At 42.8% G+C, this 16,775-nt stretch overlaps 1 protein-coding gene and 4 long non-coding RNA genes across 5 annotated transcripts; 1 reads left to right on the top strand and 4 right to left on the bottom strand.

Annotated features, from left to right (window-relative positions):
• Positions 1-3,410: 3,410 nt before the first annotated feature.
• Positions 3,411-4,552, top strand: LOC136488939 (putative cyclin-dependent kinase F-2). Its single transcript, XM_066485708.1, has 2 exons — positions 3,411-4,253; positions 4,304-4,552. The coding sequence occupies exons 1-2, from the start codon at positions 3,411-3,413 to the stop codon at positions 4,550-4,552; spliced, it is 1,092 nt and encodes a 363-aa protein (XP_066341805.1).
• Positions 4,553-7,669: 3,117 nt separating this feature from the next.
• Positions 7,670-8,076, bottom strand: LOC136484950 (uncharacterized). The gene is made up of 2 exons (XR_010766277.1): positions 7,991-8,076; positions 7,670-7,873 (listed from the first exon to the last, which is right to left on the bottom strand). It is a non-coding gene; the product is annotated as an uncharacterized lncRNA (long non-coding RNA).
• Positions 8,077-10,332: 2,256 nt separating this feature from the next.
• On the bottom strand, positions 10,333-10,739 carry LOC136484949 (uncharacterized). The gene is made up of 2 exons (XR_010766276.1): positions 10,654-10,739; positions 10,333-10,536 (listed from the first exon to the last, which is right to left on the bottom strand). It is a non-coding gene; the product is annotated as an uncharacterized lncRNA (long non-coding RNA).
• Positions 10,740-12,995: 2,256 nt separating this feature from the next.
• LOC136484948 (uncharacterized) lies at positions 12,996-13,402 on the bottom strand. The gene is made up of 2 exons (XR_010766275.1): positions 13,317-13,402; positions 12,996-13,199 (listed from the first exon to the last, which is right to left on the bottom strand). It is a non-coding gene; the product is annotated as an uncharacterized lncRNA (long non-coding RNA).
• A 2,255-nt stretch (positions 13,403-15,657) lies between these two features.
• Positions 15,658-16,064, bottom strand: LOC136484947 (uncharacterized). The gene is made up of 2 exons (XR_010766274.1): positions 15,979-16,064; positions 15,658-15,861 (listed from the first exon to the last, which is right to left on the bottom strand). It is a non-coding gene; the product is annotated as an uncharacterized lncRNA (long non-coding RNA).
• Positions 16,065-16,775: the final 711 nt, after the last annotated feature.

Below are 16,775 nucleotides of genomic sequence, written 5' to 3'. Positions count from 1 at the left end.
GGGGTTCAGTAAAAAGTAACTTACCTATCGTATACTGTATTTAACCCAAGAGTTATGTCGTTTCGTCTGCCCGGGGACTACATCGGTACGATGCACCTGCCAGTGCATCTCGTATCACTTGTACGATGATTGGATTCTCAACTTAATTGGGAATTCTTTTTAGACCCTGGCACCACGTGCTTGCGTCACCTACTACCAGGCTCGAGGACTAAGTGGGCACACTTCACTTTGCGGTGAATGTGGTTATTTTATCGACCCCTATGCTCTAACTGTTGGTCATAACTACTACTGTACAAGGGTTACTTATATTTCTTTTCAGAAATACAAGTGGGCACACTTGATCAGGAAAAAAATCTTTTTCTTTTTTCTTTAGAGCACCATGCATTCTTTGGACAACCAGAATCTTCGGCTATAATCGTGGTCTACTGCTCTCTGTTCTGATCAGAATACTGGCACATTCACTTGGTCAATGTTTCAACCAGTTGGAGATGACATGAAGACGGATCGCATTAGCCAAAGGAGATCGAACGGCGTGTCGCAGCATAATACATGGTGCTCGGGGACTAGCTGTGGGGGTATTAACCCCTATACCCTTATGGCTAGGCTTGGGCCGGCCTAGACCAGGGGGTCTGGCCCACTAGAAGAAGACGCGCGGCCCGACCAATCTGCTCGGAGTCTCGCGCAAGGAATCAAGGCAGATTTGGAGATCAAGCAAGATCCTGGTCGGTTAGAATAGGGATCCTTATCCGGCCACCTATGGCAATTTTAACTGGTTAGGATTAGTTTCCAGATCTGTAACCCTGCCCCCCAGACTATATAAGGTGGGCAGAGGACCCCTTTCAAAAACATCTCTCATTGACATACAACAATACAATCAGACGTAGAACGTAGGTATTACGCCTTCACGGCGGCCAAACCTAGATAAAACCTCGTGTCTGTCTTGCGTCACCATCTTGTTTGTAGCTTGCGTATCTGTCTGCCGATAATCTACTACCTTAGGTATACCCCTAGATAGACTGTCGACCATATTTCGTCGACAACGGCCAAAGGAAAAACAAAGTCCTAAACTACTCTAAGTGTCTCTCCAACTTCAAACGACACTTAGAACTAGTCCATCCTTAACCTTGTCGTCCATCCTTTGAAAACCGAAACGATTTCCATCGTAGGGGCATGACAACCATAGTTGCCCAGTCAATCTCCATTACCGTAACCTAACTCAATTGTTTCTGTAAAACACACGTTAGTCACAGTAATCACGTATTGTCATTAATCACCGAAACCCAACTAGGGGCCTAGATGCTTTCACTTGTAAATGAACATAGTAATTATTGTAACTCAAAGTGGCTACAGAATAAGTTATTTTGTAGCCAGCTACAGGGTAGTAGTTCTCTCTCTATATAAGAGCGTAATTTAGGGAAAAACTAAAACTGGTTTCATATTTTTGTCGAGGTAAAACTATTTTTATGACTTTTGTAATATTAAACCAGATTTTATGATTTTTTTATTTGTCTAATTTTCCAAAGACATACTTGGCTAACTTTCTCAAAAAATTATTTGTAGTCTAATTTAAGCCTAAAATATCACCTCATAGGTAACATGATGCCACGTAGAACAATAGATGTGGCGAGTGGCGCTACGTACGTAAGACCAAAACCATTATCTAAAATGTCCATAGTGGAAAAACAAATAGATTTAAAAGTTGAAGGGACCAAAATATGTTTTTGTGCATGGTCTCAGTTTGCCCCCATAAAGTTCCTCCAGACTTCAGTCCTGTTCGGTAGCTCAATAAGCCAACATTTGCCAAAATAAGTCAGGCGTTTGCAAATGATTTCTATGTGTTCATGATCGAAAATTAGACTTTTTTGTATTTTGCACATGAGTAGACCATTGAAAAATTCACCTTTTTCATTATGTGAATTTTCAAAATTTTGGAAATTGTTACATACCTTCACTTAGACATCCAAATACTAACCAAAAAAATTCTAACAAGTTTGTATTCTAGAGTATATGCTCTTTTTCATGTGCTTCATAAAATTTACTACTCCCTCCGTCCCTAAACGTGTGTTGATTTCGCTTTTCGAGAAATATTTTTGACTAAATATATATTAAAAACTATTAATATTTATGATACATAATTAGTATCATTGGATAGATATTTGAGTCTAGTTTTTTAATAAATGTATTTAGAGATAGAAATGTTACACGTATTTTCTATAAACCGAGTCAAAATTATTGGCACGTAAATTGTGACGACAAATATTTAGGGACAGAGGGAGTACAATGTAATGAGAAACAAAATGTATCGTCTTTTGTTCTCATCATATAAACACATTAGTTATTACGAGATGCAAAATGATCATGGATCGGTTGGTTCGGTTTTCTTGTGGTGGAACCTGTCACCTAGGATTAAATCCTCGACTTGGCACGGGTGCTCGTATTTTTCTGTATTTATTTTATGATTTAACGGCGCTATGCTTTCTGTGGTAGACGACGACAGCGAGACGCTTGTGGTGATTTCATGAATTTTAAGATTTGTCGGCTCATCCATAGACGACGACAGCGAGACAGCTATGGTGACTTCGTGAATTTCAAGATTTGTCGGCTCATCCGTAGGCGACGATAGCGAGACGCCTGTGGTGACTTCGTGAATTTCAAGATTTGTCGGCTCATCCTTCGAATGTGCTCATAGAGGTAGGTTTACATACGTGTGTTCATAGAGGTGAGTATGCGTGTTGTTGATGTCTACGTTGTACTATGGAATTCTAAACAAAAAAGTTATTATGCATGGTTGAACCAAAGGTAGTAGAATCCTCAAAATCATTAAATCTCTCATATTTCGTTATTACGATTGAATGAAAGGTACCGAATCATTAAATCTCTCATATTTCCTTTTTTCGGCTGCTTGAACGGTGCTTTGCAAGTCGAGTGCAAAGGAGTATTTTGTGGTCTTTGCAAATGTTGAATAAGCAATAGGCAACCTTTTTCTATGAAATACGCCTTGTATTATTACGATATAATTGTCACCCGTTCGTTGGAACAGAGGGGGGCGGCTCTGCATTGCACTCGTTCCAGATCTCCTTGACGAACACGAGGCAGGGTTGACGACGGAAACCGGGAAACATATGCACATGATTCTTTTCGTTTACATACAGGATCGGAGTCGGCCGGAGGTTCCGAACACGTATACATGATCGGAGTCGGAGGGGTTGCAAAGCCCAATCCCGTATGCACCGGATAGATTCTTTTGGTCTATACGTAGCAGCTGCAGATTCCGATCCGATCGATGCACTGTCCGCGTCCGTCCGTGCCATATATAATCCCAGCGGCCCTAACAGCCTTCCCTCTTCGCCACAACCAGCAGCGACGCGCCTTCACCAACTAGTAGGGCCTTCCGAGCCGCGTCACGATCCATGGCTGCCGCCTCGGATCTCGTCAACGGCGGCGTAGCGGCGCTGCAGATTGAGGAGGAGCTGGAGGAGCCGCCGGAGCAGAAGAACAATGCGGCGGCGGTGTTGGCGTTGGCCCCTCTCCCCTGGGTGGCTGCCGTGGCGGAGCGGTACGAACGCCGCGAGAAGCTGGGCGAAGGCATGTTCGGCGACGTGTACAAGGCCTGGGACCGCGTGCTCGAGCGCTTCGTCGCCGTGAAACGGCTCTCAGGGAGGACCGACGACCGCTTCGTGAAGACCTCGCTCGGCTACTTCGCGCGGGAGGTCATGTCCCTCGCGGCGTGCCGCGGCCACCCTTCCGTCGTCCAGCTCCTGGCCACGTACGCCGACTGCGGCCGCGCTGACGGCGACTGCTTCGTCGTCACGGAGTACGCCGGGCCCATGAATCTGCGCCAGTACATGGACGTCCGGCGCCTTAATGGCGAGCCGTTCGATGAGGACGAGGTGCGCGACGTCATGGAGCAGCTCCTCGCCGGCGCGAGGCACGCGCACAGGGCGGGCATCCTGCACAGGGACATCGTCCCGGAGAACGTGATCGTCGACATGGACAGTGCCAGAGACGACGGCGCGATCCGCGGCAGGATGGTGTACAAGATATGCGGCTTCGGCGTGTCGGAGCCGGCGGCGCAGGCGGAGAAGGACGACTCCGGGCTGTTGGCAGCCTCCAGCCCGTACCGCGCGCCGGAGCTCTTCCTGGGATCCAAGGACTACGATGGCCGGGTCGACACGTGGTCGCTCGGCTGCATCATGGCCGAGCTTGTCGTCGGCGACGGTGTGCCTTTCTTTGGCGGCACGCAGGACGGCGAGGTCTTTAACGAGATGCTGCCCTCGGCACCAAGGGCATCGTCACGTGGAAGGGGCTGGAGCGTGTGGCGCCGCGCGAGAAGGCGGCCAGGCTTCGGAAGATGGGCCGCGGGGAGCGCGGCTACCTGAAGAAGAAGTTCGCGCCGGAGGTGCTGTCTCCGGCTGGCTTCGAAGTCTTGAAAGGGCTGCTGCACAGCAATCCGGACCGCAGACTTTCGGCAGCGGCCGCGCTTCGGAAGCCATGGTTCCGGCGCCGTCGCTTCTTCAGTGCCTGCTGCTTCATGCCTCAGGGTGGACCTTAGCCGACGTACTGCATAGAGGTTTTTACCTAGGTGCCATTAAAAAAGATCGAAATGCCCTACGTGCTATTGAAATTTGAAAAAGTTGCTCAGTACCCTGATCCGAAGTTTCTTTTACCTGTGTGCCACTTCCGTCAATTTCGCAGTTGATTCTAACGGAGTTGGCTCCAACTGGACTTGAAATTACTCTTTTGCCCATCACTCTTTCGAGAGCCCAATCGTCTTTTCAGCATTAGTGTATGATTTCAGTCTGTAGGGGTGTGTAGTCCACCTCTAGAGTAATATTCAACATTACCCCTTCAAGTAAACTTTTGACTATTGAATGTACTGGGATTCAGGTAAATCACAAAGAAACAACCTGAATTACCACCTCACTATGGTTTATTGAATGCTGAACAGCTTATATTTCCTGAAGAAAGGTACAGATTACACTAAGAAATTTAGAATACAGGATTACCTTCGAGAGCTGCTGAACCTGGCCATATGCCCACAATCCAAAGAGACCAAGAAGTGCAATTCCAAGGGTGATGAGGAGCACAGACTCAACACTGAGTAAGCCTCCAGCCTCAACGACCTCAACAGTGCCATTGTAGAATACATTCTGGTACGGGTGCTGGTCGATCTCATACACTATGTAACCAACCAGATCATAGGCTCCAAGCTGCAAGGGCACAAAACATTAGATATTCATGGTAACAGAAACTGATGCATTGAAGGTAAAAGACACATGAATATCGTGAAATGAAATGTTTCAAAGGTAAAAGAAAATTTAACACACCTGCAAGAACTTGCTCACAACGAATTTATAGGGGAAGGTTGCTTGCACAGAAACAGGAACTGATGCATTGAAGAAATTCTGTAGAAAAAATAAAACAGGTGATAAAAAGTTGTTAATATCATTTAAAAAAGTGCCACAGTTAATTCAAAAAAAAACTGGTCAGATGATGTATATATCAAAAAGTGCCACAGTTACTTCAGAAAGAATAAAAGACGACAAACAATAAGGAGAATAAATTTCTTTCCTAACCTGAACAGTAAGGAGAATAAAAGATGACAAACAATAAGGAGAATAAAGATGACCAACTAGTAATTCAGTTTCTTCACCTGCTGGTACAACTGCAACAAAATAAAAAAGGTAGGCATTATTGGTTACTGTGATCATGAGATATACTATATATAATTAAAGGAACATCACATGCTGCAGGTATTCATGGAGTCCAGTTTAGAGTTTATCGCAAGTGATAAATACAGAGACCATGGTGAATTATAAGATAAATAATGGATGCTACTTGAAAGTATACTCACTTTTGCCAGCATTTTTGGGGAAGACAACTACTGTCTCTACACCAGGAGCAGAGCTTAAAGGTCCATCACTGGAAACCTGTGTATCATCACCCACAATACCTAGATCAGCCCCTTCAACAACCTCAGCTGCAGCAGCATCTTCCTCCGATTCAGCTCTAGCAACTGTGCAAAGGGGAGAAAAGCTCAATTCAGTGCAAAAGACATGGTAAGGAAGGAAGGGTGTATGCGGAGTTGTATCAACTGTGGATATGGACAACATGAGACATTTGTTAAACAAGATACAGAAGATAAAACACATTCTATTTATCAATTCAATAGTTTTACCAATGTTGGGTTGAGCAACAGGATAAAGCATACTTGCAGAGACAGTAACTTTTAGCATTAGCAACAATATCCACTTTGAACTTCAGGCATAATAAGACCATTATAGCAAAAGTGAGTCAATGATAGAACAGAGACAGAGAACTTATCCTAGCTGATTAAAAGACATGTGGTGCAAGCAATTCATCATGATGAGTACTTGAAATTTAAACCCATGCTACTCACTTTAATTGTCTAATGTGAACGGTGGCTGCAGCTTCTACTTTCATAAGCATTTGTTAGAGTCGCATAGGATTACTAAAAGGCACTGATGTTGTATTTTAAAAAAATTACCAACTGAAAAATTACAGTCTGCATGACAGCAATGAAACCTTATCGAGAAATTCCGGAAAATTGCAATAACAGCCAATCCTCAGACGATTAGCTAGCAACATGCGAGCACAGATTCACCCAACTGAGGAAGTCAGCATCACATAAACTTCGCCCAAAACTCTGCCAACTAACGCCGCCCTGCTTCCTCCGCCGCCCCGGCCGGCGAGCGCCCCCACGCGGCCGCCAATCCGGCGCGGGCCGTCCCACCCCTGCCCTCTGCTGCGCCCGACGGCCTGCCGGCGAGCGCCCCCCGCGTGCTTGCTCCGCCTGGTTGCTCCCTAGGGTTTGCGCGTGTGCGTGCGCACGAACGGGGGAAGCAGAGAACGAATGGAACAAGTGGCTGGCTGTTGACCAGAAAGAGTGATGGGCAAAAGAGTAATTTCAAGTCCAGTCGGGAGCCAACTCCGTTAGAATCAACTGCGAAATTGACGGAAGTGGCACACAGGTAAAAGAAACTTCGGATCAGGGTACTGAGCAACTTTTTCAAATTTCAATGGCACGTAGGGCATTTCGATCTTTTTTAATGGCACGTAGGTAAAAACCTCTACTGCATACCAATATTTAGTGCTAGTGATAAATAGAGCCAACATCCGTTTGCTCTTATTGTAGTTCTTCGTTGTGCTATTTATATCTTTTTCAGTCGTTGCAACGCTAATGTATTCTTATCTGTAGGTTTAGATTATGAGGTTTTTACCTAGGTGCCATTAAAAAAGATCGAAATGCCCTACGTGCCATTGAAATTTGAAAAAGTTGCTCAGTACCCTGATCCGAAGTTTCTTTTACCTGTGTGCCACTTCCGTCAATTTCGCAGTTGATTCTAACGGAGTTGGCTCCAACTGGACTTGAAATTACTCTTTTGCCCATCACTCTTTCTAGAGCCCAATCGTCTTTTCAGCATTAGTGTATGATTTCAGTCTGTAGGGGTGTGTAGTCCACCTCTAGAGTAATATTCAACATTACCCCTTCAAGTAAACTTTTGACTATTGAATGTACTGGGATTCAGGTAAATCACAAAGAAACAACCTGAATTACCACCTCACTATGGTTTATTGAATGCTGAACAGCTTATATTTCCTGAAGAAAGGTACAGATTACACTAAGAAATTTAGAATACAGGATTACCTTCGAGAGCTGCTGAACCTGGCCATATGCCCACAATCCAAAGAGACCAAGAAGTGCAATTCCAAGGGTGATGAGGAACACAGACTCAACACTGAGTAAGCCTCCAGCCTCAACGACCTCAACAGTGCCATTGTAGAATACATTCTGGTACGGGTGCTGGTCGATCTCATACACTATGTAACCAACCAGATCATAGGCTCCAGGCTGCAAGGGCACAAAACATTAGATATTCATGGTAACAGAAACTGATGCATTGAAGGTAAAAGACACATGAATATCGTGAAATGAAATGTTTCAAAGGTAAAAGAAAATTTAACACACCTGCAAGAACTTGCTCACAACGAATTTATAGGGGAAGGTTGCTTGCACAGAAACAGGAACTGATGCATTGAAGAAATTCTGTAGAAAAAATATAACAGGTGATAAAAAGTTGTTAATATCATTTAAAAAAGTGCCACAGTTAATTCAAAAAAAAACTGGTCAGATGATGTATATATCAAAAAGTGCCACAGTTACTTCAGAAAGAATAAAAGATGACAAACAATAAGGAGAATAAATTTCTTTCCTAACCTGAACAGTAAGGAGAATAAAAGATGACAAACAATAAGGAGAATAAAGATGACCAACTAGTAATTCAGTTTCTTCACCTGCTGGTACAACTGCAACAAAATAAAAAAGGTAGGCATTATTGGTTACTGTGATCATGAGATATACTATATATAATTAAAGGAACATCACATGCTGCAGGTATTCATGGAGTCCAGTTTAGAGTTTATCGCAAGTGATAAATACAGAGACCATGGTGAATTATAAGATAAATAATGGATGCTACTTGAAAGTATACTCACTTTTGCCAGCATTTTTGGGGAAGACAACTACTGTCTCTACACCAGGAGCAGAGCTTAAAGGTCCATCACTGGAAACCTGTGTATCATCACCCACAATACCTAGATCAGCCCCTTCAACAACCTCAGCTGCAGCAGCATCTTCCTCCGATTCAGCTCTAGCAACTGTGCAAAGGGGAGAAAAGCTCAATTCAGTGCAAAAGACATGGTAAGGAAGGAAGGGTGTATGCGGAGTTGTATCAACTGTGGATATGGACAACATGAGACATTTGTTAAACAAGATACAGAAGATAAAACACATTCTATTTATCAATTCAATAGTTTTACCAATGTTGGGTTGAGCAACAGGATAAAGCATACTTGCAGAGACAGTAACTTTTAGCATTAGCAACAATATCCACTTTGAACTTCAGGCATAATAAGACCATTATAGCAAAAGTGAGTCAATGATAGAACAGAGACAGAGAACTTATCCTAGCTGATTAAAAGACATGTGGTGCAAGCAATTCATCATGATGAGTACTTGAAATTTAAACCCATGCTACTCACTTTAATTGTCTAATGTGAACGGTGGCTGCAGCTTCTACTTTCATAAGCATTTGTTAGAGTCGCATAGGATTACTAAAAGGCACTGATGTTGTATTTTAAAAAAATTACCAACTGAAAAATTACAGTCTGCATGACAGCAATGAAACCTTATCGAGAAATTCCGGAAAATTGCAATAACAGCCAATCCTCAGACGATTAGCTAGCAACATGCGAGCACAGATTCACCCAACTGAGGAAGTCAGCATCACATAAACTTCGCCCAAAACTCTGCCAACTAACGCCGCCCTGCTTCCTCCGCCGCCCCGGCCGGCGAGCGCCCCCACGCGGCCGCCAATCCGGCGCGGGCCGTCCCACCCCTGCCCTCTGCTGCGCCCGACGGCCTGCCGGCGAGCGCCCCCCGCGTGCTTGCTCCGCCTGGTTGCTCCCTAGGGTTTGCGCGTGTGCGTGCGCACGAACGGGGGAAGCAGAGAACGAATGGAACAAGTGGCTGGCTGTTGACCAGAAAGAGTGATGGGCAAAAGAGTAATTTCAAGTCCAGTCGGGAGCCAACTCCGTTAGAATCAACTGCGAAATTGACGGAAGTGGCACACAGGTAAAAGAAACTTCGGATCAGGGTACTGAGCAACTTTTTCAAATTTCAATGGCACGTAGGGCATTTCGATCTTTTTTAATGGCACGTAGGTAAAAACCTCTACTGCATACCAATATTTAGTGCTAGTGATAAATAGAGCCAACATCCGTTTGCTCTTATTGTAGTTCTTCGTTGTGCTATTTATATCTTTTTCAGTCGTTGCAACGCTAATGTATTCTTATCTGTAGGTTTAGATTATGAGGTTTTTACCTAGGTGCCATTAAAAAAGATCGAAATGCCCTACGTGCCATTGAAATTTGAAAAAGTTGCTCAGTACCCTGATCCGAAGTTTCTTTTACCTGTGTGCCACTTCCGTCAATTTCGCAGTTGATTCTAACGGAGTTGGCTCCAACTGGACTTGAAATTACTCTTTTGCCCATCACTCTTTCTAGAGCCCAATCGTCTTTTCAGCATTAGTGTATGATTTCAGTCTGTAGGGGTGTGTAGTCCACCTCTAGAGTAATATTCAACATTACCCCTTCAAGTAAACTTTTGACTATTGAATGTACTGGGATTCAGGTAAATCACAAAGAAACAACCTGAATTACCACCTCACTATGGTTTATTGAATGCTGAACAGCTTATATTTCCTGAAGAAAGGTACAGATTACACTAAGAAATTTAGAATACAGGATTACCTTCGAGAGCTGCTGAACCTGGCCATATGCCCACAATCCAAAGAGACCAAGAAGTGCAATTCCAAGGGTGATGAGGAACACAGACTCAACACTGAGTAAGCCTCCAGCCTCAACGACCTCAACAGTGCCATTGTAGAATACATTCTGGTACGGGTGCTGGTCGATCTCATACACTATGTAACCAACCAGATCATAGGCTCCAGGCTGCAAGGGCACAAAACATTAGATATTCATGGTAACAGAAACTGATGCATTGAAGGTAAAAGACACATGAATATCGTGAAATGAAATGTTTCAAAGGTAAAAGAAAATTTAACACACCTGCAAGAACTTGCTCACAACGAATTTATAGGGGAAGGTTGCTTGCACAGAAACAGGAACTGATGCATTGAAGAAATTCTGTAGAAAAAATATAACAGGTGATAAAAAGTTGTTAATATCATTTAAAAAAGTGCCACAGTTAATTCAAAAAAAAACTGGTCAGATGATGTATATATCAAAAAGTGCCACAGTTACTTCAGAAAGAATAAAAGATGACAAACAATAAGGAGAATAAATTTCTTTCCTAACCTGAACAGTAAGGAGAATAAAAGATGACAAACAATAAGGAGAATAAAGATGACCAACTAGTAATTCAGTTTCTTCACCTGCTGGTACAACTGCAACAAAATAAAAAAGGTAGGCATTATTGGTTACTGTGATCATGAGATATACTATATATAATTAAAGGAACATCACATGCTGCAGGTATTCATGGAGTCCAGTTTAGAGTTTATCGCAAGTGATAAATACAGAGACCATGGTGAATTATAAGATAAATAATGGATGCTACTTGAAAGTATACTCACTTTTGCCAGCATTTTTGGGGAAGACAACTACTGTCTCTACACTAGGAGCAGAGCTTAAAGGTCCATCACTGGAAACCTGTGTATCATCACCCACAATACCTAGATCAGCCCCTTCAACAACCTCAGCTGCAGCAGCATCTTCCTCCGATTCAGCTCTAGCAACTGTGCAAAGGGGAGAAAAGCTCAATTCAGTGCAAAAGACATGGTAAGGAAGGAAGGGTGTATGCGGAGTTGTATCAACTGTGGATATGGACAACATGAGACATTTGTTAAACAAGATACAGAAGATAAAACACATTCTATTTATCAATTCAATAGTTTTACCAATGTTGGGTTGAGCAACAGGATAAAGCATACTTGTAGAGACAGTAACTTTTAGCATTAGCAACAATATCCACTTTGAACTTCAGGCATAATAAGACCATTATAGCAAAAGTGAGTCAATGATAGAACAGAGACAGAGAACTTATCCTAGCTGATTAAAAGACATGTGGTGCAAGCAATTCATCATGATGAGTACTTGAAATTTAAACCCATGCTACTCACTTTAATTGTCTAATGTGAACGGTGGCTGCAGCTTCTACTTTCATAAGCATTTGTTAGAGTCGCATAGGATTACTAAAAGGCACTGATGTTGTATTTTAAAAAAATTACCAACTGAAAAATTACAGTCTGCATGACAGCAATGAAACCTTATCGAGAAATTCCGGAAAATTGCAATAACAGCCAATCCTCAGACGATTAGCTAGCAACATGCGAGCACAGATTCACCCAACTGAGGAAGTCAGCATCACATAAACTTCGCCCAAAACTCTGCCAACTAACGCCGCCCTGCTTCCTCCGCCGCCCCGGCCGGCGAGCGCCCCCACGCGGCCGCCAATCCGGCGCGGGCCGTCCCACCCCTGCCCTCTGCTGCGCCCGACGGCCTGCCGGCGAGCGCCCCCCGCGTGCTTGCTCCGCCTGGTTGCTCCCTAGGGTTTGCGCGTGTGCGTGCGCACGAACGGGGGAAGCAGAGAACGAATGGAACAAGTGGCTGGCTGTTGACCAGAAAGAGTGATGGGCAAAAGAGTAATTTCAAGTCCAGTCGGGAGCCAACTCCGTTAGAATCAACTGCGAAATTGACGGAAGTGGCACACAGGTAAAAGAAACTTCGGATCAGGGTACTGAGCAACTTTTTCAAATTTCAATGGCACGTAGGGCATTTCGATCTTTTTTAATGGCACGTAGGTAAAAACCTCTACTGCATACCAATATTTAGTGCTAGTGATAAATAGAGCCAACATCCGTTTGCTCTTATTGTAGTTCTTCGTTGTGCTATTTATATCTTTTTCAGTCGTTGCAACGCTAATGTATTCTTATCTGTAGGTTTAGATTATGAGGTTTTTACCTAGGTGCCATTAAAAAAGATCGAAATGCCCTACGTGCCATTGAAATTTGAAAAAGTTGCTCAGTACCCTGATCCGAAGTTTCTTTTACCTGTGTGCCACTTCCGTCAATTTCGCAGTTGATTCTAACGGAGTTGGCTCCAACTGGACTTGAAATTACTCTTTTGCCCATCACTCTTTCTAGAGCCCAATCGTCTTTTCAGCATTAGTGTATGATTTCAGTCTGTAGGGGTGTGTAGTCCACCTCTAGAGTAATATTCAACATTACCCCTTCAAGTAAACTTTTGACTATTGAATGTACTGGGATTCAGGTAAATCACAAAGAAACAACCTGAATTACCACCTCACTATGGTTTATTGAATGCTGAACAGCTTATATTTCCTGAAGAAAGGTACAGATTACACTAAGAAATTTAGAATACAGGATTACCTTCGAGAGCTGCTGAACCTGGCCATATGCCCACAATCCAAAGAGACCAAGAAGTGCAATTCCAAGGGTGATGAGGAACACAGACTCAACACTGAGTAAGCCTCCAGCCTCAACGACCTCAACAGTGCCATTGTAGAATACATTCTGGTACGGGTGCTGGTCGATCTCATACACTATGTAACCAACCAGATCATAGGCTCCAGGCTGCAAGGGCACAAAACATTAGATATTCATGGTAACAGAAACTGATGCATTGAAGGTAAAAGACACATGAATATCGTGAAATGAAATGTTTCAAAGGTAAAAGAAAATTTAACACACCTGCAAGAACTTGCTCACAACGAATTTATAGGGGAAGGTTGCTTGCACAGAAACAGGAACTGATGCATTGAAGAAATTCTGTAGAAAAAATATAACAGGTGATAAAAAGTTGTTAATATCATTTAAAAAAGTGCCACAGTTAATTCAAAAAAAAACTGGTCAGATGATGTATATATCAAAAAGTGCCACAGTTACTTCAGAAAGAATAAAAGATGACAAACAATAAGGAGAATAAATTTCTTTCCTAACCTGAACAGTAAGGAGAATAAAAGATGACAAACAATAAGGAGAATAAAGATGACCAACTAGTAATTCAGTTTCTTCACCTGCTGGTACAACTGCAACAAAATAAAAAAGGTAGGCATTATTGGTTACTGTGATCATGAGATATACTATATATAATTAAAGGAACATCACATGCTGCAGGTATTCATGGAGTCCAGTTTAGAGTTTATCGCAAGTGATAAATACAGAGACCATGGTGAATTATAAGATAAATAATGGATGCTACTTGAAAGTATACTCACTTTTGCCAGCATTTTTGGGGAAGACAACTACTGTCTCTACACTAGGAGCAGAGCTTAAAGGTCCATCACTGGAAACCTGTGTATCATCACCCACAATACCTAGATCAGCCCCTTCAACAACCTCAGCTGCAGCAGCATCTTCCTCCGATTCAGCTCTAGCAACTGTGCAAAGGGGAGAAAAGCTCAATTCAGTGCAAAAGACATGGTAAGGAAGGAAGGGTGTATGCGGAGTTGTATCAACTGTGGATATGGACAACATGAGACATTTGTTAAACAAGATACAGAAGATAAAACACATTCTATTTATCAATTCAATAGTTTTACCAATGTTGGGTTGAGCAACAGGATAAAGCATACTTGCAGAGACAGTAACTTTTAGCATTAGCAACAATATCCACTTTGAACTTCAGGCATAATAAGACCATTATAGCAAAAGTGAGTCAATGATAGAACAGAGACAGAGAACTTATCCTAGCTGATTAAAAGACATGTGGTGCAAGCAATTCATCATGATGAGTACTTGAAATTTAAACCCATGCTACTCACTTTAATTGTCTAATGTGAACGGTGGCTGCAGCTTCTACTTTCATAAGCATTTGTTAGAGTCGCATAGGATTACTAAAAGGCACTGATGTTGTATTTTAAAAAAATTACCAACTGAAAAATTACAGTCTGCATGACAGCAATGAAACCTTATCGAGAAATTCCGGAAAATTGCAATAACAGCCAATCCTCAGACGATTAGCTAGCAACATGCGAGCACAGATTCACCCAACTGAGGAAGTCAGCATCACATAAACTTCGCCCAAAACTCTGCCAACTAACGCCGCCCTGCTTCCTCCGCCGCCCCGGCCGGCGAGCGCCCCCACGCGGCCGCCAATCCGGCGCGGGCCGTCCCACCCCTGCCCTCTGCTGCGCCCGACGGCCTGCCGGCGAGCGCCCCCGCGTGCTTGCTCCGCCTGGTTGCTCCCTAGGGTTTGCGCGTGTGCGTGCGCACGAACGGGGGAAGCAGAGAACGAATGGAACAAGTGGCTGGCTGTTGACCAGAAAGAGTGATGGGCAAAAGAGTAATTTCAAGTCCAGTCGGGAGCCAACTCCGTTAGAATCAACTGCGAAATTGACGGAAGTGGCACACAGGTAAAAGAAACTTCGGATCAGGGTACTGAGCAACTTTTTCAAATTTCAATGGCACGTAGGGCATTTCGATCTTTTTTAATGGCACGTAGGTAAAAACCTCTACTGCATACCAATATTTAGTGCTAGTGATAAATAGAGCCAACATCCGTTTGCTCTTATTGTAGTTCTTCGTTGTGCTATTTATATCTTTTTCAGTCGTTGCAACGCTAATGTATTCTTATCTGTAGGTTTAGATTATGAGGTTTTTACCTAGGTGCCATTAAAAAAGATCGAAATGCCCTACGTGCCATTGAAATTTGAAAAAGTTGCTCAGTACCCTGATCCGAAGTTTCTTTTACCTGTGTGCCACTTCCGTCAATTTCGCAGTTGATTCTAACGGAGTTGGCTCCAACTGGACTTGAAATTACTCTTTTGCCCATCACTCTTTCTAGAGCCCAATCGTCTTTTCAGCATTAGTGTATGATTTCAGTCTGTAGGGGTGTGTAGTCCACCTCTAGAGTAATATTCAACATTACCCCTTCAAGTAAACTTTTGACTATTGAATGTACTGGGATTCAGGTAAATCACAAAGAAACAACCTGAATTACCACCTCACTATGGTTTATTGAATGCTGAACAGCTTATATTTCCTGAAGAAAGGTACAGATTACACTAAGAAATTTAGAATACAGGATTACCTTCGAGAGCTGCTGAACCTGGCCATATGCCCACAATCCAAAGAGACCAAGAAGTGCAATTCCAAGGGTGATGAGGAACACAGACTCAACACTGAGTAAGCCTCCAGCCTCAACGACCTCAACAGTGCCATTGTAGAATACATTCTGGTACGGGTGCTGGTCGATCTCATACACTATGTAACCAACCAGATCATAGGCTCCAGGCTGCAAGGGCACAAAACATTAGATATTCATGGTAACAGAAACTGATGCATTGAAGGTAAAAGACACATGAATATCGTGAAATGAAATGTTTCAAAGGTAAAAGAAAATTTAACACACCTGCAAGAACTTGCTCACAACGAATTTATAGGGGAAGGTTGCTTGCACAGAAACAGGAACTGATGCATTGAAGAAATTCTGTAGAAAAAATATAACAGGTGATAAAAAGTTGTTAATATCATTTAAAAAAGTGCCACAGTTAATTCAAAAAAAACTGGTCAGATGATGTATATATCAAAAAGTGCCACAGTTACTTCAGAAAGAATAAAAGATGACAAACAATAAGGAGAATAAATTTCTTTCCTAACCTGAACAGTAAGGAGAATAAAAGATGACAAACAATAAGGAGAATAAAGATGACCTACTAGTAATTCAGTTTCTTCACCTGCTGGTACAACTGCAACAAAATAAAAAAGGTAGGCATTATTGGTTACTGTGATCATGAGATATACTATATATAATTAAAGGAACATCACATGCTGCAGGTATTCATGGAGTCCAGTTTAGAGTTTATCGCAAGTGATAAATACAGAGACCATGGTGAATTATAAGATAAATAATGGATGCTACTTGAAAGTATACTCACTTTTGCCAGCATTTTTGGGGAAGACAACTACTGTCTCTACACCAGGAGCAGAGCTTAAAGGTCCATCACTGGAAACCTGTGTATCATCACCCACAATACCTAGATCAGCCCCTTCAACAACCTCAGCTGCAGCAGCATCTTCCTCCGATTCAGCTCTAGCAACTGTGCAAAGGGGAGAAAAGCTCAATTCAGTGCAAAAGACATGGTAAGGAAGGAAGGGTGTATGCGGAGTTGTATCAACTGTGGATATGGACAACATGAGACATTTGTT

The sequence above is a fragment of the Miscanthus floridulus genome, chromosome 10, assembly GCF_019320115.1.
Source record: "Miscanthus floridulus cultivar M001 chromosome 10, ASM1932011v1, whole genome shotgun sequence".
Classification (NCBI taxonomy): Eukaryota; Viridiplantae; Streptophyta; class Magnoliopsida; order Poales; family Poaceae; genus Miscanthus; species Miscanthus floridulus.
This window is presented reverse-complemented; position numbering and strand designations above follow the sequence as displayed.